This window comes from Oncorhynchus mykiss, chromosome 3 (assembly GCF_013265735.2).
Source record: "Oncorhynchus mykiss isolate Arlee chromosome 3, USDA_OmykA_1.1, whole genome shotgun sequence".
Lineage (NCBI taxonomy): Eukaryota > Metazoa > Chordata > Actinopteri > Salmoniformes > Salmonidae > Oncorhynchus > Oncorhynchus mykiss.
In genome coordinates, this window is record NC_048567.1 from 14,195,505 (window position 1) to 14,220,628 (window position 25,124).

A 25,124-nucleotide genomic window follows, 5' to 3' on the forward strand; every position below is an offset into this window, starting at 1 on the left:
TAGATTCTTCTAAGTCGCCACCCTTTGCCTTGATGACAGCTTTGCACGCTCTGGGCATTCTCTCACCCAGCTTCATGAGGTAGTCACCTGGAATGCTTTTCCTTCACCACACCTCCAGATGGTGAAGGTAAGCAACAACACTTCAACTACGCTGATTCACAACACAGGGACACAACAAGGGTGCATACTCAGCCCCCTCCTGCACTCCCTGTTCACCCATGACCGCTTCAACTCATCAACTCAATCATCAAGTTTGCAGATGACACAACAGTAGTAGGCCTGATTGCCAACAACGACGAGACAGCCTACAGGGAGAAGGTGAGGGACCTGGTGGAGTCTTGCAAGGAAAATAACGTCTCCCTCAATGTCAACAAAATGAAGGAGCTGATCGTGGACTTCAGAAGACAGCAGAGGGAGCACGTACCATCCTGATACGGCAACTACACCGCCCGAAACCGCAAGGCTCTCCAGAGGGTGGCGTGGTCTGCCCAACGCATCACCAGGGGCACACTGCCTGCCCTCCAGGACATCTACAGCACCCGGTGTCACAGGAAGGCCAAGAAGATCATCAAGGACCTCAGCCACCCAAGCCACGGCCTGATGATAATAATAATAATTGTGTCCTTCAAACTTTGCTTTCGTCAAAGAATCCTCCATTTGCAGTAATTACAGCCTTGCAGACCTTTGGCATTCTAGTTGTCAATTTGTTGAGGTAATCTGAAGAGATTTCACCCCATGCTTCCTGAAGCATCTCCCACAAGTTGGATTGGCTTGATGGGTGCTTCTTGACCATACGGTCAAGCTGCTCCCACATCAGCTCAATAGGGTTGAGATCCGGTGACTGTGCTGGCCACTCCATTAAATAGTTATTGCATTGTTTGGAGCTGTGCTTTGGGTCATTGTCCTGTTGTAGGAAGAAATGTGTTCCAATTAAGCAGCGTCCACAGGATATGGCATGGCGTTGCAAAATGGAGTGATAGACTCCCTTCTTCAAGATCCTTTTGACCCTGTACAACTCTCCCACTTTGGTGGTAAACCACCACCAAAACACCCCCAGACCATCACATTGCCTCCACCATGCTTGACAGATGGCGTCAAGCACTCCTCCAGCATCTTTTCATTTTCTCTGCATCTCACAAACGTTCTTCTTTGAGATCCGAACACCTCAAACTTAGATTCGTCTGTCCATAACACTTTTTTCCAATCTTCCTCTGTCCAGTCTCTGTGTTCTTTTGCCCATCGTAATCTTTTATTTTTATTGGCCAGTCTGAGATATGGCTTTAACTTTGGAACTCCAGCATCCCGGAGTCGCTTCTTCACTGTTGATGTTGAGACTGGTGTTTTGCGGGTACTATTTAATGCCAGTTGAGGACTTGTGAGGCATCTGTTTCTCAAACTAGACACTAGACATGTACTTGTCCTCTTGCTCAGTTGTGCACCAGGGCCTCCCACTCCTCTTTCTATTCTGGTTAAAATCAGTTTGCGCTGTTCTGTGAAGGGAGTAGTATACAGCGTTGTACGAGATCTTCAGTTTCTTGTCAATTTCTTGCATAGAATAGCCTTAATTTCTCAGAACAAGAATAGACTGATGAGTTTCAGAAGAAAGTTCTTTGTTTCTGGCCATTTTGAGCATGTAATCGAACCCACAAATGCTGATGCTCCAGATCCTCAACTAGCCTAAAGAAGGCCAGTTTTATTGCTTCTTTAATCAGAACAACAGTTTTCAGCTGTGCTAACATAATTGCAAAAGGGTTTTCTAATTGTCACGAATCTCGCCGAAGATGGTGCCTCTTCCTGTTCGGGCGGTGCTCGGCGGTCGTCGTCGCCGGCCTATTAGCTGCCATCGATTCCCTTTCCGTTTGTTTCTGTTTATTGGGTAATTGGGTACACCTGTTTTGAGTTAGTGTTTGTTTGTAGGCTATTTAAGGGCACTAGGCCCGCTGGGTATTTGTGCGGGCTTGTTTTCCTGTTATCTGGTGTATGAGTGTAATCAGTATTTTTCCGGACAGTTTTAGTCCGTTGTATTTTGGAACGGGTTGTTTCATGTGCCCTGGTGTTTTGCATGTCGTGGCTCCACAGTCTATGGAATAAAATATCCACGAACTGAATTACCTGCTCTCTGCGCTTGACTCCTCCACTCACCACTGTTAGAAGTTGTAACACTAGTGATCAATTAGCTTTCTAAAATGATAAAGTTGGATTAGCTAACACAACATGCCATTGTAACACAGGAGTGATGGTTGCTGATAATGGGCCTCTGTACGCCTATGTAGATATTCCATTAAAAATCAGCCGTTTCCAGCAACAATAGTCATTTACAACATTAACAATGTCTACACTGTATATCTGATCAATTTGATGTTATTTTAATGGACAAAAAAATGTGCTTTTCTTTCACAAATAAGGACATTTCTAAGTGACCCCAAACTTTTGAACGGTAGTGTACTGTAACGATCGTCATAATGGGTAGACCAAGGTGCAGCGTGATTTGGGTTCATCGTATTTATTTTAAACGTAACCAGCAACAAAACAATAAAGAGAAACAAACAAACAAACGTACAGCCTTGTAGGGCTCAGAAGCAACCATACAAAAACAAGATCCCACAAACAACAGGTGGGAAAAGGCTACCTAAATATGCTCCCCAATCAAGAGACAATGATAGACAGCTGCCTCTGATTGGGAACCATACCAGGCCAACATAGAAATACAAAAACTAGACTACGCATAGAAATAATAAACTAGAACACCTCCCCATAGAAAATAAAGGCTTTCTATGGTCAGGACATGACAGTATCCCCCCCCCCAAAGGTGCGGACTCCGGCAGCAAAACCTGAAACCAAAAGGGAGGGTTAGGGGGGGGTGTCTAGTGTCGGCTCTGGTGCGGGGGTTACCCACTCTGCTCGCAGATACGTCATCCTCCATGGCGGCTCTGGTGCGGGGATCGTCGGCGGAAGCTCCGGACCATGGATCCTTGCCGAAGGAACCGGACCGTGGCTCGTCGCTGGAGGAACCGGACCGTGGGTTGTCGCCGGAGGCACCGGACCGTGGGTTGTCGCCGGAGGCACCGGACCGTGGATCGTTGCCGGTGGCTCCGGACTGGGAAACCTCGCAGGAGGCTCTGGACTGGGAACCCCTGCTGAAGGCTGAAGGCTCTGGACTGCAGACTGTCACTGGAGGCTCTGGACCGCAAACCGTCTCAGGAGGTTCCGGACTGTTGACGGTCTCAGGAGGTTCCGGACTGTAGACCGTCTCAGGAGGTTCCGGACTGTAGACCGTCTCAGGAGGTTCCGGACTGTAGACCGTCTCAGGAGGTTCCGGACTGTAGACCGTCTCAGGAGGTTCCGGACTGTAGACCGTCTCAGGAGGTTCCGGACTGTAGACCGTCTCAGGAGGTTCCGGACTGTAGACTGTCTCAGGAGGTTCCGGACTATAGACCGTCTCAGGAGGTTCCAGACTGTGGACCGTCACCGGAGCTCTGGACTGGAAACTGACGCCGGAAGCTCTGGACTGGGAACTGTCGCCGGAAGCTCTGGACTGGGAACTGTCGCCGGAAGCTCTGGAATGGGAACTGTCGCCGGAAGCTCTGGAATGGGAACTGTCGCCGGAAGCTCTGGACTGTGGAGGCGCACTGGAGGTCTGATGCGTGGGACCGGTACAGGTGGCACCGGGCTGGTGACACGCACCTCAGGGCGAGTGCGGAGAGGAGGCACAGGACTTACCGGACTTTGGAGTGGCACCAGAGGCCTGATGCGTGGGACCGGTACAGGTGGCACCAGGCTGGTGACACACACCTCATGGTGAGTGCGGGGAGGAGCCACAGGACGTACTGGGCTGTGAATGCGCACTGGAGACATAGTGCGTATCACCGCAAAAAAAAATGTTTTGGGGCTGCCTCTCGTGCTTGCGTCGTGGTTGCGAACCCCGGAGTCGTCGTTGATGCTCCCTTGTTGATTCCGTCTGCTCCCATGGAAGGCGATCCTTTCCGGCCATGATTTCTTCCCACGTCCAGGATCCTTTACCGTCCAAAATATCCTCCCATGTCCATGATGTCTGCTCCTCCTGGCCACGCTGCTTGGTCTGTTTGTGGTGGGATCTTCTGTCACGCTCGTTAGAATGAGTGGACCAAGGTGCAGCGTGGTAGGCGTCCATTTTCCTTTATTAAATGAACACCGAACAAAAACAACAAAATACCAAACCGAAACGTGAAGCTAAATAATAGTGCTAACAGGCAACTATCCATAGACAAGATCCCACAAAGCACAATGGGGAAATGGCTGCCTAAATATGATCCCCAATCAGAGACAACAATTAACAGCTGTCTCTGATTGGGAACCATACCAGGCCAACATAAATCACTAATCACTTAGATGACCCACCCTAGTCACTATCACGCCCCAACCAACACAGAAAATAAACAGCTCTCTATGGCCAGGGTGTGACATGTACAGTGCCTTGCGAAAGTATTCGGCCCCCTTGAACTTTGCGACCTTTTGCCACATTTCAGGCATCAAACATAAAGATATAAAACTGTATTTTTTTGTGAAGAATCAACAACAAGTGGGACACAATTATGAAGTGGAACGACATTTATTGGATATTTCAAACTTTTTTAACAAATCAAAAACTGAAAAATTGGGCGTGCAAAATTATTCAGCCCCCTTAAGTTAATACTTTGTAGCGCCACCTTTTGCTGCGATTACAGCTGTAAGTCGCTTGGGGTATGTCTCTATCAGTTTTGCACATCGAGAGACTGACATTTTTTCCCATTCCTCCTTGCAAAACAGCTCGAGCTCAGTGAGGTTGGATGGAGAGCATTTGTGAACAGCAGTTTTCAGTTCTTTCCACAGATTCTCGATTGGATTCAGGTCTGGACTTTGACTTGGCCATTCTAACACCTGGATATGTTTATTTTTGAACCATTCCATTGTAGATTTTGCTTTATGTTTTGGATCATTGTCTTGTTGGAAGACAAATCTCCGTCCCAGTCTCAGGTCTTTTGCAGACTCCATCAGGTTTTCTTCCAGAATGGTCCTGTATTTGGCTCCATCCATCTTCCCATCAATTTTAACCATCTTCCCTGTCCCTGCTGAAGAAAAGCAGGCCCAAACCATGATGCTGCCACCACCATGTTTGACAGTGGGGATGGTGTGTTCAGTGTGATGAGCTGTGTTGCTTTTACGCCAAACTTAACGTTTTGCATTGTTGCCAAAAAGTTCAATTTTGGTTTCATCTGACCAGAGCACCTTCTTCCACATGTTTGGTGTGTCTCCCAGGTGGCTTGTGGCAAACTTTAAACAACACTTTTTATGGATATCTTTAAGAAATGGCTTTCTTCTTGCCACTCTTCCATAAAGGCCAGATTTGTGCAATATACGACTGATTGTTGTCCTATGGACAGAGTCTCCCACCTCAGCTGTAGATCTCTGCAGTTCATCCAGAGTGATCATGGGCCTCTTGGCTGCATCTCTGATCAGTCTTCTCCTTGTATGAGCTGAAAGTTTAGAGGGACGGCCAGGTCTTGGTAGATTTGCAGTGGTCTGATACTCCTTCCATTTCAATATTATCGCTTGCACAGTGCTCCTTGGGATGTTTAAAGCTTGGGAAATCTTTTTGTATCCAAATCCGGCTTTAAACTTCTTCACAACAGTATCTCGGACCTGCCTGGTGTGTTCCTTGTTCTTCATGATGCTCTCTGCGCTTTTAACGGACCTCTGAGACTATCACAGTGCAGGTGCATTTATACAGAGACTTGATTACACACAGGTGGATTGTATTTATCATCATTAGTCATTTAGGTCAACATTGGATCATTCAGAGATCCTCACTGAACTTCTGGAGAGAGTTTGCTGCACTGAAAGTAAAGGGGCTGAATAATTTTGCACGGCCAATTTTTCAGTTTTTGATTTGTTAAAAAAGTTTTAAATATCCAATAAATGTCGTTCCACTTCATGATTGTGTCCCACTTGTTGTTGATTCTTCACAAAAAAATACAGTTTTATATCTTTATGTTTGAAGCCTGAAATGTGGCAAAAGGTCGCAAAGTTCAAGGGGGCCGAATACTTTCGCAAGGCACTGTACATACATACATATTTATACTCCGGACTCCGACATTGCCAGTCCTAATATTTATATATTTCTTAATTCCATTCTTTTATTTTTTAGATTTCAGTATATTGTTAGATATTACTGAACTGTTGGAGCTAGGAACAAAAGCATTTTGATTCACCCGCAATAACATCTGCTAAATATGTGTATGAGAGAAATAAAAAATAAAACGTATTAGATTTTTTTTGATGGTGTATGCATGTTTAGGTCAGTGCTTGACTTGGACTGAAATAGGTGCCGGTACTCATTTTGGGTGCCGGTACCGTTTATAATTAGGTGTAGAAACTCCTCAATACTTTTTAGCTAATATTCTATGGGAGGTGCAGGAACTCAAGCAGAAGAAAATTTGAGGTGTCAGTACTCAGTTCTGGGGAGCTCCTGCCCAACTCAAGTACTGTGATTAGGTAAAAATAAAAAATTATGTCCTGTTTGGAACACTGACAAGTAGAGCATTAAAAAATATATATATAAGTGTGTGCCCACCCAGGCCCACCCGTTCCTACACCCCGGGTACCATGTGTCAACTGTGTAACAATATATGAGATGCCTAAATGTACTTGAGTGAACTTAACCTTACTTTGTCTCTCTTGAATCCCCACCTCTCCCTCAAGCTGTGTGGAGGGCCTTACTCTAAGAGCTCTAAGGAGCCAGACCAGTCTTGGCTTTCAACACTCTCTGTCAGTCCTGATTGTAACAGGAAGCCAAACAACCCGTGGCTCTTTGGTCAAATTAATTGCTTGTTTAAAGGCATCAAGAACAAAATGCAATCAGTCTTGCCGTCAATGACCGGAATGACCCATGATCGTAGAGAGAGAGAGATGCAGAGAGCCGAGAGCAGAGGGAAGATAGCAGAGGGGAGAAGGAGAGAGAGAGAGAGAGACTTTGTTCAATATTCCTTTTGTCGTTAATTAATATTCCTACTCATATACTCTCAACAGACCACAATGACCCTACAATATCTTTATCCTCTCTCTTTCTAATTCTCCCATCCCACCTTCCTTCTCTCCATCTCTCTCTCTCTACGATCATTTCCTCTTGACTTGGCATCTGGGACAGGGACTATGATCCAATGGAGGGAGGGAAGCAGGGGGGTGGGAGAGTAAAGGAGAGACCAGACAGCAGTCTAACACACTGTTCCCTGGCCAGCTCCTGCTAAGGTGACGACACTGCTGAGCCACTCTAGAATTTGAATGTGAAGAGATTAAGTGTGTGTGTGTGTGTGGTGGGGGGTGATAGGAATTAGAGATGAGAGAGGGAGAGGGAGAGGGAGAGGGAGAGGGAGAGGGAGAGGGAGAGAGAGAGAGAGAGAGAGAGAGAGAGAGAGAGAAACATGGGACACCTCAGACCAGTCTGCCCTCTGCTGGTCAAAAAGAAAGTTTGAGAGTGTAGCCTGTACTTCTTCAATCAGAAATCAGACCCACAGCTCCAGCAGTGGGGACCAATAGGTCACAGCAGTTCATTAGTTGCCATGGCGCCCTAGCAGCAGCCTAAGCACAGTGTTCCTGTACATTTGTACATACAGGACCAGTCAAAAGTGGGGACACACCTACTCATTCAAGGGTTTTTATTTATTTTTACTATTTTCCGCTTTGCAAAGCTATTAAATAACACATTTGGAATCATGTAGGTACCAAAAAAGTGTTAAACAAATCAATATATATTTTATATTTGAGAATATTCAAAGTAGCCACCCTTTGCCTTGATGACAGCTTTGCACACTTTTGGCATTTGTCACGCCCTGGCCATAGAAAGCTTTTTATTCTCTATGTTGGTTAGGTCGGGGTGTGACTAGGGTGGGTCATCTAGGGGATTATGTTTCTATGTTGGCCAGGTATGGTTCCCAATCAGAGGCAGCTGTTTGTTGTTGTCTCTGATTGGGGATCATATTTAGTCTTCACTATTATTATACAATGTAGAAAATAGTAAAACATAAAGAAAACCCTTTGAATGAGTAGTTGTGTCCAAACTTATGACTGGTACAGTATATTTTGCTTTATGCTGTTTTTTCTAACATTAAACTTTACAGATTTGAAGACAGACTGGCAAGTCAACGTTTTTTGTCTTGGCTAGCTAGCTAGCTGACTAATAATTATTTTCTTTGGATGATGCATTTGGACACTGTACCAGCTTTTTTGTTTCACCTGGCTGCCGGTGCCTGATCTTTTGAAAAGTCAATTATGCTTGAGGTATATGAGAATGTCGGCACCAAAACACAGAAAATGACAACACCACGAGCTGAACGGAAAACCCAATCTGAAATCTGTTGGCTTCCGGATATGTGATCTCTAAATGATAACCATTTCATTGAATACCTCAATGTTCTTCACAAGTTACAATATAGCAATGACTTGAGCACTGTAAGCAGCCATCCAGGAGGGCCATCAGGAATTTCAAGGCTTCTCCTTGTAGCAGTCTGGAGGATGTTTTTGAATACAAGCCTAAAATGTAGTGTCTTGAATTTGGTTGACAAGAACATTATTATTTTGATGACAGAATGAATGTGCCCCCGGACGTTCTTAGGTAAACTGTGACTACCTGTCCTAAGTTAAATATACATCAGTGGTGAAGAATACAAGATGCTATAGGCATGATTGATAAGCGCTTAACTTATTGAATGATTCCTGAGTGGAAGAATAATTGCCCTTATGTACTGTATGTTAGACAAATTATGCAAAACATCTGGTTGTCAGAGACGACTGATGACACCAACATGCATGACACCAACATGCAGGCCTATGGAGTCACTTTGAAATTAACATGGAAGCTTACCACAGGTGAATTTCAAGTTTGAGTAGACTGGCATTTTACTTTGAGTGGCTGTTGTTGTTGTAGTGGTCTTACAAGCCTTGTTAGTCTTGTTAGGCCTACTATTCATCAATATAAATAATAATAGGTTAGGACTATAATAAGGTTATAACATGGTGAGAATTACATTTCATCCTTGTTTTTGAATGATAGCCTGTGATAGTAGAAGACTATCAGTTCACCGGGTCTTACCATATTTGGTCTGTAGTGGGAGTCTCTGGTTGTAGTAAAAGGGAGTCAGCATATTGCTCATAGCTCCGAATAAGGAAGTGAGTCATATTTACGGTGTAACTTCTCGCTTGCAACACTACGCAACACAGGGAAATCTCAATTGCATTATAACTCGCGTCCTCTCCCCGTAACCTTATCATAACCCATTGGAGGAGAAGGTCAGAGGGGCGGGACTTATTGCTTTCTCATCCAATGGGTTTTGAGAAAAGGCGAGAGAGAGGACGCGAGGAGTTTGCAATTGAGATATTCCCACAGACCAACGCAAAACCAGGAACGTGGATCGCTTTGAATGTACGAAAAAGAGAACAAGGAAGCAACATGTGCGGATAACTATACAAATAATATGATCACAGCAATATAGAAAGGAAATAGAGAAAATAGTCATTGTACTGGATATTTAAAATACTGCGGTTATTATACAGGTAAGTGAGCAATATTGAGAAGTGTACCGTATTTGTAAGTCAACCATTTGATGAGATTGACAAATAATTTTATAAACAAATGTTGGCTCTTTCCACGTGATTTAAATAACTTGGTTATTGTTTGGTTATTACAAACGTTGTACATGTATTTATTATTTAGGGAATGTGTTGCTTAATGACTAGAAATTACAGCAATTACAGCCTACTCACCACGACAATCCCAATTTAATTGTATCCTAGTATAATTGTTGTTTAGCTTTTTTATTCCCAAATCGAAGTATTATTTAAGTTTGTATATTTAAAAAAAAAAAAACTTCATCTTCAAGGTTAAACGCGGAATCTATTCAAGGAAACATTTAGAAAATTTCCAATTACATGGGGGGATTTCCGCGTTGAGAACCCACTCCCCTGTTCAATGTTTTCGAACGAGGCAAAAAAAAAGAAAGTCTGCGCCACAACGCGGAAAATGACAAAAACCACGGGCTGAACGGAAAACCCAATCTGAAATCTGTTTGACGTGTAGCCTACAGGATGTGTGATCTATATGATAGTGATAACACTTTAATGTTCTTCACAAGTTACATTATAGCAACCACTTGAGTTCAAGTATTAAAATGTATCCAATCTCTGCAGTGTGGACTCTTTCCATAGTCTCAGGAAGCACGTGGCCAGGCTATAGGACACTCAAATCCACTCTTTTAGATCTGAAGTTTCAGTGGTTTTCTTGCAATTTACATGAACTTGCTATCAACAAGACTCACCACATGGCATGGGCCAACACTCTAATGTATTGTATATGCTGCTATAACATTACTGTGCTATAACCATAATCTTCCAAGCAGCCATATTACTCAACAACAAACATATTCATGAACTGGTGTCAAATAAATACAGACAGCATGTATAACACAGAAGCTTCTCACTGCCAGTGTTCACTCATCTTAATAGGAACTAGTTATTATACAATTATTGGTTATTATATAGGTTATTGAATTGTGTTAGGCTCAGTGGACTGGTTCAGAATATTGGGACACCATGTCAATTTTCTCACCCTTGCACAACATGGACTGACATGTATGTTGTTATTGGGCTGTAGAGAGGTCATGTCTCGGTCTTTACACAAAGATCAATACAGGGGTTGCTGCAATACCAACACCTCAGTGTTACTGCTTTGTCTGTTAGAGGCAGTGGGCCACTGTGTACTGTCACTCATAGACTCTGCTTCTGGAACGGTTGCTCTGCTTGTAAATGCAATATACCCAGGCTCCTTTTCACCTCTTTATCACCTGATTTACTTACTGAAAGGCACATCTCAATAGGAGGTCAAGGTATGACATGGAACAGGCTTTCATCTTCAAATAAAATTATATTGGTCACATACACATATTTAGCAATGTTATTGCGGGTGTAGCGAAATGCACACAAATCTAAAAGTAAAACAATGGAATTAAGAAATATATAAATATTAGAATGAGCAATGTCAGTGTGGTATTGACTAGAATACAGTAAATATGGTATATACAGAATGCAGTATATACATATGAAATGAGTAAAACAGTATGAAAACATTATTAAAGTGACTAGTGTTCCATTATTAAAGTGGTTCCATGTCTATGTGCATGGGGTAGCAGCCTCTAGGGTAAAGGGTTGCGTAACCGGGTGGTAGCCGGCTTGTGATGGCTATTTAACAGTCTGATGGCCTTGAGATAGAAGCTGTTTTTCAGTCTCTTGGTCCAACCTTTGATGCACCTGTACTGACCTCTCCTTCTGGATGATAGTGGGGTGAACAGGCCGTGGCTCGGGTGGTTGATGTCCTCTATTTTCCCCTCAAGCAAGAGAGGATGCCAATCACAACTCCTTGAAGTTTGCAGTTGTGTTTAAGAAAACATTATTTTTCTCCAAACGTATTGTTTTAACCTTAAGTGTGTGTACCAGAGGAGGCTGGTGAAGGGAGGACAGCTCATAATACCGAATGGAATGGTATCAAATATTCCATTTATTCCGTTCCAGCAATTCCAGTTCAATTACTATGAGCCCACCCTCCCCAGTTAAAGTGCCACCAGCCACCATTGGTGTGAACATTACTCTATTTATACTCTGGATATTCTTTTTTAACAGGAAAAGTTCAAAAATAGCCTGAGTGCTTCTTTAAACCTCTTGGCCCCCTTAGCAGCATAGGGCATCCACCATGGCTCTCCACCTCACTTCTGTGTGAGGGCTTTTGATCTAGAACAGGTATTCCCAAACGGGGGTACACGCAATGCCATCGGGGATATGCCAAATAAAAATGTGATTCACATTTTTTTTTTCAATCTTCACATTTTCGAACAGTTCATTTATATTTTCCAATGAGGCTATACATTTGGGTAAGTTTTCTTTCTCGCCTGAGTAGCCTCGTTTCACTGCCAAAAATGTAATTAATCCATCTAGTGTTCAGCAAAATAACAACACAATGTCAAGTACGGTTAGCCTAATCATATAATTAACATCCAATCACAAATCTCTCGCAGGAATTCCACTAACGGGCTGCTGCTCGTGTAGGTATCTGTACTGATGGCGCAAAAGCCATGACAGGGAGACATAGTGGAGTGTAATGCTCGTACAAGCAGTTGCTCCCGACACCACTTGGGTAAACTGTAGAATACACCAAGTGGCTCTTGCTGCCAAGGGAATGCCTGACAGCTTGAAAGACGTTTTGGACACTACAGTGAAGATGGTTAACTTTGTTAAAGCAAGGCCCCTGAACTCTCGTGTATTTTCTGCATTATGCAATGATATGGGCAGCGACCATGTAACACTTTTACAACATACAGAAGAAGTGCGCTGGTTATCAAGGGGCAAAGTAATGACACGTTTTTTTAATTGAGAGACGAGCTTAAAGTTTTCTTTACTGACCATAATTTTAACTTGTCTGACTGCTTGCATGATGACGAGTTTCTCACACGACTGGCCTATCTGGGTGATGTTTTTTTCTCGCCTGAATGATCTGAATCTAGGATTATGGGGACTCTTCGCAACTATATTCAATGTGCAGGACAAAATTGAGGTTATGATTAAGAAGTTGGAGCTCTTCTCTGTCTGCATTAAGGACAACACACAGGTCTTTCCATCATTGTATGATTTGTTGTGTGAGAATGAACTCAAACTTACGGACAATGTCAAATGTGATATAGCGAAGCACCTGAGAGTGAGTTGGGTGCTCAATTACGCAAGTACTTTCCCGAAACGGATGACACAAACAACTGGATTTGTGATCCCTTTCATGCCCTGCCTCCAGTCCACTTACTGAACGAGAGCCTCATCGAAATTACAAAAAGTGGTTCTGTGAAAATGTAATTTAATCAGAAGCTACTGCCAGATTTCTGGATTGGGCTGCGCTCAGAGTATCCTGCCTTGGCAAATCGTGCTGTTAAGACACTGATGCCCTTTGCAACCACGTACCTATGTGAGAGTGGATTCTCGGCCCTCACTAGCATGAAAACTAAATACAGGCACGGACTGTGTGTGGAAAATGATTTAGACTGAGACTCTCCAATACAACCCAACATTGCAGAGTTATGTGCATCCTTTCAAGCACACCCTTCTCATTAACCTGTGGTGAGTTATTCACAATTTTCATTGAACAAATAAGGTTTTATATGTAAGATGGAAAATAAATAATAAATAAAGAGCAAAATTATTGATTATTATATTATTATTTGTGCCATGGTCCTATAAGACGTCTTTGTCAGTTCCCGCGAGCCGGGTTGTGACAAAAACTCACATTCATTCTTATGTTTCATAAATGTATCGTATAGTGTGTGGCAGGCTTACAATGATGGCAAAAAACGACATTTGAAAGTGTGCTGACCTGTCACGCCCTGGCCATAGAAAGCTTTTTATTCTCTATGTTGGTTAGGTCGGGGTGTGACTAGGGTGGGTCATCTAGGGGATTATGTTTCAATGTTGGCCAGGTATGGTTCCCAATCAGAGGCAGCTGTTTGTCGTTGTCTCTGATTGGGGTTCATATTTAGGCTTTTTCCCCTTTGTGCTTTGTGAGATCTTGACTATGGGTAGTTGCCTGTTAGCACTATTGTTAGCTTCACCTTTTGTTTGAGATTTATTGTTTTGTTTTGCTGTGAGTTTCACTTAGTCATAAAAAGATGTGGAAACCAGATCACGCTGGGCTTTGGTCCACTTATTATGACGATCATGACATGACCCTGGTGCTAGAAGGGGTACGCAGCTGGAAGTTGCATGTTTGAAGGGGTACGGGACTATACAAAGTTTGGGAGCCACTGATCTAGGACATGCAGATCTAGGATATAGATGAGGGTGTTCATGGCATTACATTTTTTAACTGAAAAATGTCATTTATAGACAGGAAGATGTTTAATTCTGGTCTCGGTGGTCCTAACATATTCTAGTCTAATCACAAGCAACGTCCACATCAATCCAGTCTAAATAAGGTAGTGAATGATTTAGTCATGACAGCGATAATGGCACTTTAATATGCAAAGTTTATGATGTCAGATGAGGCAACCAGTAAATGACTGGGCCATCATCTAACATGAGGTCAGCTCTCTGAGCTGTAAGAGGTTTCACACTAGACTGCAGAGTAGAGTGGAGCGTCGCACAGAATGAAACTTCTCACCATTTGTTGACTTGATAACCCTCGCCATTACATGCCCTGGCCTAGATACTGCACAAGAACCACATTACCAAGTTCAGAGATGCTCATGTCTCCCAATTTGCCTCTCAGTGTCCTCAGTGATGTACAGCAGTGGCCAAAATATGTGTCTGTTAGTTACACTTTTGAGAAATGGCTCTACAGTTGTAGAATCTTAATTTGATCACTCTGTTGTTGCTGAAATACAGAGGAGCACACTAACACATATTAACAATATTGCACTTTTCATGTAGCCTACCTTTGGCGAGCTGATGTCCTAACCACCGATCAAGCAACATTATTGACTAAACGTTCCAATCCAGTCGCTGCAGGATTATTTTGCTGTGACAATACAGGTCAAATTAATTATTATATGTTGCTGTGCAGTCTGAAAAGAACAAACATGTGGCGATAGTTGTGGTCGATATTATTAGACTGAAAGACATTATGTGGCTGTGAAGTTAAGAGAAGTGGTCAGACTGGGAACTACTCGGTCAGAACAATGTGATGAGTCAGTAGTCTGTGTCTGTAACAGTCTGTGTTACTTTATTTCTGCAAAGATGTAGGATCTTCATTTGGTCACCCTGTTGCAGGAGAACTTTCCTGCATAGCAGGACATTTTAAACTTGTAGTGTATTTGAGGTTTAAAAAGGCTTCTGAAGTTTATAATTGCCACTTTGAAATTTCAGACTTGATTTTCCCTTTATAAAAAAATTTGACCCCTACAGAAACATACATTAATTATAATCCACATAATAATTCACATTTTCTGGTGCTGCAGGATTGTTTTCCTGCTATAGCAAAACTCAAATGAAGATCCTACATCAGTAACTTCTCACATTCCTATTGGGTTTCAACATGGTGATGAAAACAATATTTTTCAGTCTATTCAAATTGGTCCATGTCACATTTTTAGACGAGATCACATGTATAACTAAATAGTCTACCCTTCTTCTGTATACCCCTAAGGTAAAAAGGAATAACATTCTGTCACCCCCCCCCCCCCCCCCTGTAAATATCCTGTTGCCTATCTAACATTCTTTCTTTCCACCGGCGGTGGGACGAGGCAGTTTAAGAGTGCAGACTAGAGGCACCACCTGCAAATGCTTTTCAGTTATGCCAGCTATCTGAAACAGGAAATCCTAGCTGAAAAACCATAATCAGCTGGGTTTAGAGAGTTGTCTTCAGACTGGGGGTACTGTTTGTAGTGTGTATCTGTGTCTGTCTGCGTGTGTGTTTATGTGAAAGAGATATAGAGGGAGAGAGTCTCAACATAACATCCTGAGGCACACTGAGTTCTTCAAGGACTTGTGACTGTGTACTGGTAGAGTTCTAATGAAAATGCATTCTGTTATTGAATAAGATACAATCACAGTACCATGTGATCATCAAAAGCATTTGAAAGCAATATTGTGAAATAATAATGTATTGAATAGGACTTTGTTCCCTCACCACCTGGTATTTCTCTACAACTGAGTTACAACGTGGTTACTAACTGTATAAGCTCACTGAACCTACCCCACTGGGGCAAAACTGGTTGAATCAACATTGTTTCCTCATCATTTCAACTACCAAAATCAATGTGATGACGTTGAATCAACGTGGGAAACGAATTGGATTTGCATAAAGTCATCAACGTAAGGCTATTTCATATTTTTTTTCAATGACGACCTAAATGACGACCTAAATGACGACCTAAATCCAATGACACAATTTTTCTTCTCTCTTCAGATTTCACATTGAATTCAGGCTAGTTGACACTCAACCAAATGTAAATCAAAACTAGACGTTGAACTGACATCTGTGCCCAGTGGGACTGTACGGTAAAGCTATTTGTTATGTTGGTCTTAAGGGAAATGAACGTCTTGTGACCTGTAGAAACAAATTGTTTCTGTATAATTGCTCAACAGTTTACATAATGCCATTAGCACATATTTGTGTCACCAGACAAAGTCTGTCACCTCCGGGAAGATGCTTAAGGTGGAATATAATTGTCACGCCTTCCTCAAGCTGATGCAACTAATGTTTATTTCAAAATCTCCCTGACTCTCTCTGTATGTCAGGTCTACACTAACAACAACAATTAACCCTCGCACCTCGACTAAACCAGAGCAGGAAGTCCACACACTTTCCACTCCTCACATACGTAGTTTCATGATGGCTAATCAGCTACACTGGCTCAACGTTTCTGCTATGCTGGCAAACATTACACTTCTTTGACCAGTACTGTAGGCAGGGGTTGTACTGTACCTTCTCCCCTGTGTCAATCTGACACTGTCTGGCACTATTGAGAAGAAACAGACACTATCCATCAGAAGGCACATACTGTACCTTTTGTCTGTAACTGAATCTGACACGTTTTGGGTATGTAACATATTGACATGCCAACATGGCCTATGAGTCTATTTGCATCTTGTTTGCCTGTATAAAAACTACGACCTTTGGCTCCCAGTTTGTTTCAACAACAGAAGGCCAGTCTGACTTGCATACACCTCTAGTGTGGTCTGAAGGTAATGATAATAGAAAACACACAGTGGCTAAATACCCTAGGAAGTCTTCTTATCCGAGGAGCTGACTTCCTCCTGCCCAACATGAGACTGAAAGGCAGACTGTGAAATAGGGCTATTCTGGGGTGTGGGGAACTGCGAAAATAATGTTGTTGACAGTGGTGGTGGCTTGTGATTTGTACACACACGCTGTAGTTTCGGGAATATTTTTTTCACGCTGTACAGTTGGTTAAAATCTTCTAAATTAGTTGAGTAGCTTTACAGGATAGACTAATGTTTTCTGCACCTATTTCCTCACAGAAACTATGAAGAGAGAGGTAAACGCCGGGGTGAATTTCCTGAGACGCCTAGCCGTGGAGCGGGGTGGCTTGGATGGAACCAAAGCTGACGCTTTTGCTGAAAAGCTGCGGCAACTTCTGGTCAACAAATTCAAAGACCACTGGTACCCCGACAACCCCAACAAAGGACAGGCATTCAGGTAAACAACAAGGGAAGTGAAATATTAAAGAATTGAAGTAACTGGGTTGTTATTTCGTGTGGATGTCTATGAGAAGATACATACAGTGCCTTGCGAAAGTATTCGGCCCCTTTGAACTTTGTAACCTTTTGCCACATTTCAGGCTTCAAACATAAAGATATAAAACTGTATTTTTTTGTGAAGAATCAACAACAAGTGGGACACAATCATGAAGTGGAACGACATTTATTGGATATTTCAAACTTTTTTAACAAATCAAAAACTGAAAAATTGGGCGTGCAAAATTATTCAGCCCCCTTAAGTAAATATTTTGTAGCGCCACCTTTTGCTGCGATTACAGCTGTAAGTCGCTTGGGGTATGTCTCTATCAGTTTTGCACATCGAGAGACTGAAATTTTTTCCCATTCCTCCTTGCAAAACAGCTCGAGCTCAGTGAGGTTGGATGGAGAGCATTTGTGAACAGCAGTTTTCAGTTCTTTCCACAGATTCTCGATTGGTTTCAGGTCTGGACTTTGACTTGGCCATTCTAACACCTGGATATGTTTATTTTTGAACCATTCCATTGTAGATTTTGCTTTATGTTTTGGATCATTATCTTGTTGGAAGACAAATCTCCGTCCCAGTCTCAGGTCTTTTGCAGACTCCATCAGGTTTTCTTCCAGAATGGTCCTGTATTTGGCTCCATCCATCTTCCCATCAATTTTAACCATCTTCCCTGTCCCTGCTGAAGAAAAGCAGGCCCAAACCATGATGCTGCCACCACCATGTTTGACAGTGGGGATGGTGTGTTCAGGGTGATGAGCTGTGTTGCTTTTACGCCAAACATAACGTTTTGCATTGTTGCCAAAAAGTTCAATTTTGGTTTCATCTGACCAGAGCACCTTCTTCCACATGTTTGGTGTGTCTCCCAGGTGGCTTGTGGCAAACTTTAAACGACACTTTTTATGGATATCTTTAAGAAATGTCTTTCTTCTTGCCACTCTTCCATAAAGGCCAGATTTGTGCAATATACGACTGATTGTTGTCCTATGGACAGAGTCTCCCACCTCAGCTGTAGATCTCTGCTGTTCATCCAGAGTGATCATGGGCCTCTTGGCTGCATCTCTGATCAATATTCTCCTTGTATGAGCTGAAAGTTTAGAGGGACGGCCAGGTCTTGGTAGATTTGCAGTGGTCTGATAATCCTTCCATTTCAATATTATCGCTTGCACAGTGCTCCTTGGGATGTTTAAAGCTTGGGAAATATTTTTGTATCCAAATAGTCATTTAGGTCAACATTGGATCATTCAGAGATCCTCACTGAACGTCTGGAGAGAGTTTGCTGCACTGAAAGTAAAGGGGCTGAATAATTTTGCACGCCCAATTTTTCAGTTTTTGATTTGTTAAAAAAGTTTGAAATATCCAATAAATGTTGTTCCACTTCATGATTGTGTCCCACTTGTTGATTCTTCACAGAAAAATACAGTTTTATATCTTTATGTTTGAAGCCTGAAATGTGGCAAAAGGTCGCAAAGTTCAAGGGGGACGAATACTTTCGCAAGGCACTGTATACAGTGCTGTGAAAAAGTATTTTCCCCCTTCCTGATTTCTTATTTTCTTGCATATTTGTCACACTTAAATGTTCCAAATCAAACAAATTTAAATATTACACAAAGATAACCCAAGTAAACACAAAATTGAGTTTTTAAGTAATGATTTTATTTATTAAGGGAAAAAAGCTATCCGAACCTTCATGGCCCTTTGTGAAAAGTAATTGCCCCCTGAACTTAATACCTGGTTGTGCCACCCTCAGCAGCAACAACTGCAATCAAGCATTTGCGATAACTGGCAATGAGTCTTTCACATTGCTGTGGAGGAATTTTGGCCCACTCTTCTTTGCAGAATTGTTTTAATTCAGCCACATTGGAGGGTTTTCGAGCATGAACCACCTTTTTAAGGTCACACCACAGCATCTCAATCGGATTCAAGTCCGGACTTTGACTAGGCCACTCCAAAACCTTAAGTTTGTTTTTTTAAAGCCATTCAGAGGTGGACTTGCTGGTGTGTTTTGGATCATTGTCCTGCTGCAGAACCCAAGTGCGCTTCAACTTGAGGTCACGAACTGATGGCCGGACATTCTGCTTCAGGATTTTTTTGGTAGAGAGCAGAATTCATGGTTCCGTCAAATCACAGCAAATCGCCCAGGTCCTGAAGCAGCGAAGCAGCCCCAGACCATCACACTTCCACCACCATATTGGACTGTTGGTCTGATGTTCTTTTTCTGAAATGCTGTGTTACTTTTACGCCAGATGTAACGGGACCCACACCTTCCAAAAAGTTCAACTTTTGTCTCGTCAGGCCACAGACTATTTTCTCAAAAGTCTTGGGGATCATCAAGATGTTTTTTTGCCAAAAGTGAGACAAGCCTTTATGTTCCTTTTGGTCAGCAGTGGTTTTTGCCTTGGAACTCTGCCATGGATGCCATTTTTCCCTAGTCTCTTTCTTATGGTTGAGTCATGAACACCAACCTTAACTGAAGCAAGTGAGGCCTGCAGTTCTTTAGATGTTGTTGTGGGTTCTTTTGTGACCTTTGGTAGATCGGGCACTCCTGGGAAGGTTCACCACTGTTCCAAATGTTTCCATTTGTGGTTAATGGCTCTCACCGTGGTTTGCCGGAGTCCAAAAGCTTTAGAAATGGCTTTGTAACCTTTTCCAGACTGATAGATGTTAATTACTTTGTTTCTCATCTGTTCCTGAATTTCTTTGGATCGCTGCATGATGTCTTGCTTTTTGAGATCTTTTGGCCTACTTCACTTTGTCAGACAGGTTCTATTGAAGTAATTTCTTGATTCTTCAGGTCTGGCAGTAATCAGGCCTGGGTATGGCTAATGAAATTGAACTCAGCTTTCCAAAAAATGTGATTAACCACAGTAAATTCCTGATTTAACAAGGGGGGGGGGCAATTACTTTGTCACATAGGGCCATGAAGGTTTGGATAGCTGTTTTCCCTTAATAAATAAAATTATCACTTAAAAACTAAATGTTGTGTTTACTTGGGTTATATTTGTGTAATATTATGTAATATTGTAATATCTCTGAAACTGGAAACACTTATCTCCCTCACTAGCTTTAAGCACCAACTGTCAGAGCAGCTCACAGATTACTGCACCTGTACATAGCCCACCTATAATTTAGCCCAAACAACTACCTCTTTCCCAACTGTATTTTATTTATTTATTTATTTTGCTCCTTTGCACCCCATTATTTTTATTTCTACTTTGCACATTCTTCCACTGCAAATCTACCATTCCAGTGTTTTACTTGCTATATTGTATTTACTTTGCCACCATGGCCTTTTTTTTGCCTTTACCTCCCTTATCTCACCTCATTTGCTCACAATGTATATAGACTTGTTTATACTGTATTATTGACTGTATGTTTGTTTTACTCCATGTGTAACTCTGTGTCGTTGTATGTGTCGAACTGCTTTGCTTTATCTTGGCCAGGTCGCAATTGTAAATGAGAACTTGTTCTCAACTTGCCTACCTGGTTAAATAAAGGTGAAATAAATCAAATAAAATAAATAATATTAAAATTTGCTTGATGATCTGAAACATTTAAGTGTGACAAATGTGCAAAGAAATAAGAAATCAGGAAGGGGACAAATAGTTTTTCACAGCACTGTATATGATAAGTTGACTGTGGTCCAGGTGAACAGCTCTCTGCCCTTTGACCTCTCTTAGGTGCATCAGGGTAAGCGAGGGGGTGGTGTATGATGAGGAGGTGCTGAGAGCGTGTGAGGAGAGCAAGCTCAAACCCAGCGAGCTGGGCCTCCCATGTGAGATTGCGCTGTGGATCGACCCACTGGAGGTGTGTGCACGGTGAGTCACACTATGTTACTCACACGTGCACAGACCTACACACACAGTGAGACAGTGACATACTCAGTCTCAGAAGGCAGAGGAAGAAGGCTTTCATTCATCATTCATTGTACAGTCAGCTCTCTGGAGGTACCATATTTATCATCATGATGCATGTGTTGTACGAACCTGCCCACTATGTGATGACTCATCAAGTTACAGTAGGAGGAGGGTGAGAAAATACAACAACTACAATGAGGGAGTGATCCTGAGGGAGACTTTTACTGCAGTGGGCTAAATCACGGTCACAGTGATTATTGGTAGTCTTAAACATATCTATTGTGAAACAAAAGTATACACCTCATACACATGGTTATGGGCTTAAAAAACAGAAGACACCTGTTCCATGTCAGATTTAGAGTTGAAATGTATTCAATTTAGAGTTTGCATCCTAATATTACACTTTATATACATCACAGAAGACTGACATTTTAAAATAACGTTTGACATAGAAACACCAGATTTTCGGCGGCTTTTTTGATCATGAAATTATGAAAAATTAATATTAATATATATTAATAACATTCCACCCATGAGGCCACTAGGTAATTTGACTGCAGGAAATGGCTACAAGATGGTTTATAGGTCATTCCAATGTGTTTTGTTACAGAAACTAATGTATTCTCTTTCCTCTCTCACAGGTCAGGGGAGAACTGCAGGTACTTCACAGTAGCACGTTTCAAAGAAGGAGAAGAGGAGGATGAGGAAGATGTGAAAGGAGACAAAAATGTTGACCTGGATACGTCTGACTACCACTCTGCCAGCTCGTCTGACTGTGGCTCTGCTGTCTCCAGCGATACAGAGGAGGAGGGGAAGGATGGAGAGACGGACGGAAGAAAAGATGAGGAGAAGACGAAAGAGAAAGAGGGAAAGAAAGAGAAGGAGAAGGCGGAGGGCGAACCTTATGTGATTGCCATGATGCCCAGGGTTCGGGACAGGTTCCGGGGGGAGCATGCTCAACAGAAGGTCACCAAAACACTGGTAAGAACTTTTCGGGTTAATCTACATGTGGTACCAAATCTCCCTCTCTGACATGCACAATGTAGCACTATGGACACGTGGATTCACGTAGCACCAGATCCTACACATCCAGAGGAAGGGATCTCTAAGTACTATCTGATTGAATTGAAGATGAATTATAATCTAAATCCTATCTTAAGTTCTCTCTCCCTCTGTTCTCCAGCTCCAGCCCACCTCTCAGCATTACTTCTACCACCCTGCCCCTGTGTGGCCCACAACATACAAGAAGAAGGGTCCTGTGTTCCTCACCACAATGTACGCGCCTCCACCTCCACCTCCTCCAGTGTTCGGCTACTACGTCCTGCCCCAGCCACCCCCGCAGTTCATCATGCCTTATGCCACTCTGCAGCCATGGGGGGCTGTGAAGAACTAAACCAACTGGTTGGAGAGGGGGAGGTTAAACTGCTATTTTACATATGAGCCGATCACGCATTAAGCCAATCACAATGGGTCTATGCAGGTTTTTGAAGGTGTGGGTGAGGCGCAATTAAGATAGTATGACAAAATATTTGAAGGGTTAGCGAGGAGCAGAACTTGAGTCATTATATCATTTTTTGATTGCTGTACACTTAATATTTTTATTTTTGGTGACAATCAGTTTTGGGGATTTCCTCAATGTAACTTTCTTAGGTAGAATTGCCAATGAAGTAAACAGGGATTATACTAAAACAAGCATTTAGCAAATATTGCTACAGGCACTTCCCTAAGGGCTACCAGTGGGTTTAGGGTAATCCACTGATTAAAAGAAGTCTATTCATATGATTCGTATTGACAAAAAGCAGTGGAACTGGCTTTGAGTTACAGAGTGTAGTTTGAGGGCTGTATTCCTTCATTGGGTGCTCGTAACATCTCAGGAATCCTCAGCAATAAGCTGAAAAACAAAGCTTCGACTACCTTTCATCTGTCACCTCTAAGCATCAAAATTGTAAATATGCACTGTAAGATACAGAGCAGTTCATGGTCCTGGTGGGCCTAAAATACTTCTGGTTTTTGTTTCTACTGGTAGTTAATTGGACTCACCTGGTGTCACAGGTCTGAATTAGTCCCTGATAAGGAGAGGATGAAAACCAGTAGTGTATCAGTAGTGTATCAGGACCTAGATTGGGCAGCCCGGCTATAGACTGTAATGATATGCAGTTACATGTAGTAACATATGTACCGTGTCTCTTGAGTTCTCTGAAGCTGCATCTAACTGCACATCATTACAATATAATGTATCAATACGAGACAATAGTCTCATTATTTTTGACAATTCACTGTGATTGTAACCTGTATATTTGACCTGTCAAGTACCTCTCTCTGTTTTATAATAATTAACAGACCAACCAGAAGCTTTTTGTACATACTGTAACCTGTTAACAAATAGTAATTATCAACCACATTTGCTTTTTGAATTTGTTGTAATTTATTTTTCCACCTGTGGGTGGTGCCAAAATCACTGTTGTAAAGTCAAATTCCATGCATTTTTATGGATATTCTTTATTTGACATATCTTGATAAAGTTTGTAGTGTTGGTGCATGTATGATTTTAAATATTAAATTTTAAATAAATATTTGTTTATCATTTCCTTTTTTAGAAATCTTTAGTAAAGGCCAGATTGAAGAACATCACAATTGTGATGTACTCTTATAATCTCCACCCGGCACAGCCTGGTTCCTCTCTAGGTTTCTTCCTAGGTTCGTGCTGCATTGATTGCTGTTAAGGGTTTCAGGCTGTGTTTCTGTATAGCACTTTGTGACATCTGCTGATGTAAAAAGGGCTTTATAAATAAATGTGAGTGATTGCTGGGATAGAATGGGTCTGCACTGAACTGTATTCACTCCTGTATAATCAGTCTTCCATGGATTTACTGTAAATAGTTTTATATATTGGAAATTAAAAATGCTTGGGTGATCCAAATGTTTAGCTTTAATATGAATAGATGTTTTCATAACTTAATACCTATATTCTCTATTTTTATACGGGCTTTTATTGGCCCATTGGTCTGCTCTGGATGTATATTTATTCAATGTTATGAATTGCCTTTTCACTTGTTCTGAGTACAGAGCAGTACTCTGTATTCACACGATTCTCACTGTATCTGATAGACAATTGTCCATGCTAATGTTTATGTTAAGCTGTGTCAGTTTTTATACTGATATCATCTCTCTGTCTTGTCAGCACATATCATTAAATCAATCGATTTATAAAATGAAATTGTGTTTTTGCAATCTGTTACCTTGTGTATACTGTACTGTTTCACACAGACAAATACTGTATTGAGAGAATATGTATATATTTACATGCGCAAGAGTTGTACGCTACCTCAGGCCAGAATCACTTGTAACTATACCTGTACTTGTTTTTTTTACCCCTTTTTCTCCCCAATTTCGTGGTATCCATTTTTCAACATTTTTAGTAGCTACTATCTTGTCTCATCGCTACAACTCCCGTTCGGGCTCGGGAGAGACAAAGGTTGAAAGTCATGCGTCCTCTGATACACAACCCAACCAAGCCGATTGTCGAACATCTGATTTCAAAATATATGGGCATTAATATGGAGTTGCTCCCCCCTTTGCAGGCCGTCATTGTAAATAAGAATTTGTTCTTAACTGACTTGCCTAGTTAAATAAAATTAAAATAAAAAAAATGCTGCTATAACAGCCTCCACTCTTCTGGGTAGGCTTTCCAGTAGATGTTGGAACATTGCTGCCATAACAGCCTCCACTCTTCTGGGTAGGCTTTCCAGTAGATGTTGGAACATTGCTGCGGGGACTTGCTTCCATTCAGCCACAACAGCATTAGTGAAGTCGGCACTAATGTTGGGTGATTAGGCCTGGTTCGCAGTCGGCATTCCAATTCATCCCAATGGTGTTTGATGGGGTTGAGGTCAGGGCTCTGTGCAGGCCAGTGAAGTTCTTCCACACCGGCATTGTCATGCTGAAACAGGAAAAGGCCTTCCCCAATCTGTTGCCACAAAGTTGGAAGCACAAAATTCTCTAGAATTTTATTGTACACTATAGCATTA

The 25,124-nt window shown here is 42.1% G+C and overlaps 1 protein-coding gene across 2 annotated transcripts; it reads left to right on the plus strand.

Annotated features, from left to right (window-relative positions):
- Positions 1–9,402: 9,402 nt before the first annotated feature.
- LOC110510755 (protein BTG3) lies at positions 9,403–24,312 on the plus strand. Of its 2 annotated transcripts, none has more exons than XM_021591989.2 (5): positions 9,403–9,564; positions 17,020–17,197; positions 20,920–21,057; positions 21,738–22,077; positions 22,280–24,312. In XM_021591989.2, exons 2-5 carry the CDS (start codon positions 17,025–17,027, stop codon positions 22,487–22,489), a joined length of 861 nt encoding a protein of 286 aa, XP_021447664.2. In that variant the 5' UTR covers positions 9,403–9,564; positions 17,020–17,024; the 3' UTR covers positions 22,490–24,312. The 2 variants fall into 2 exon arrangements, with proteins under 2 accessions (XP_021447664.2, XP_021447667.2); XM_021591992.2 differs by lacking the exon at positions 9,403–9,564 and adding an exon at positions 15,993–16,035.
- Positions 24,313–25,124: the final 812 nt, after the last annotated feature.

Excerpts from the sequence above, each read along its gene's own strand:
- LOC110510755 (XM_021591989.2), top strand. The coding sequence starts at position 17,025 with ATGAAGAGAGAGGTAAACGCCGGGGTGAATTTCCTGAGACGCCTAGCC. Across the intron at positions 17,198-20,919 it reads AACAAAGGACAGGCATTCAG|GTGCATCAGGGTAAGCGAGG; the intron begins GTAAACAACAAG and ends GACCTCTCTTAG. Across the intron at positions 21,058-21,737 it reads CCACTGGAGGTGTGTGCACG|GTCAGGGGAGAACTGCAGGT; the intron begins GTGAGTCACACT and ends CCTCTCTCACAG.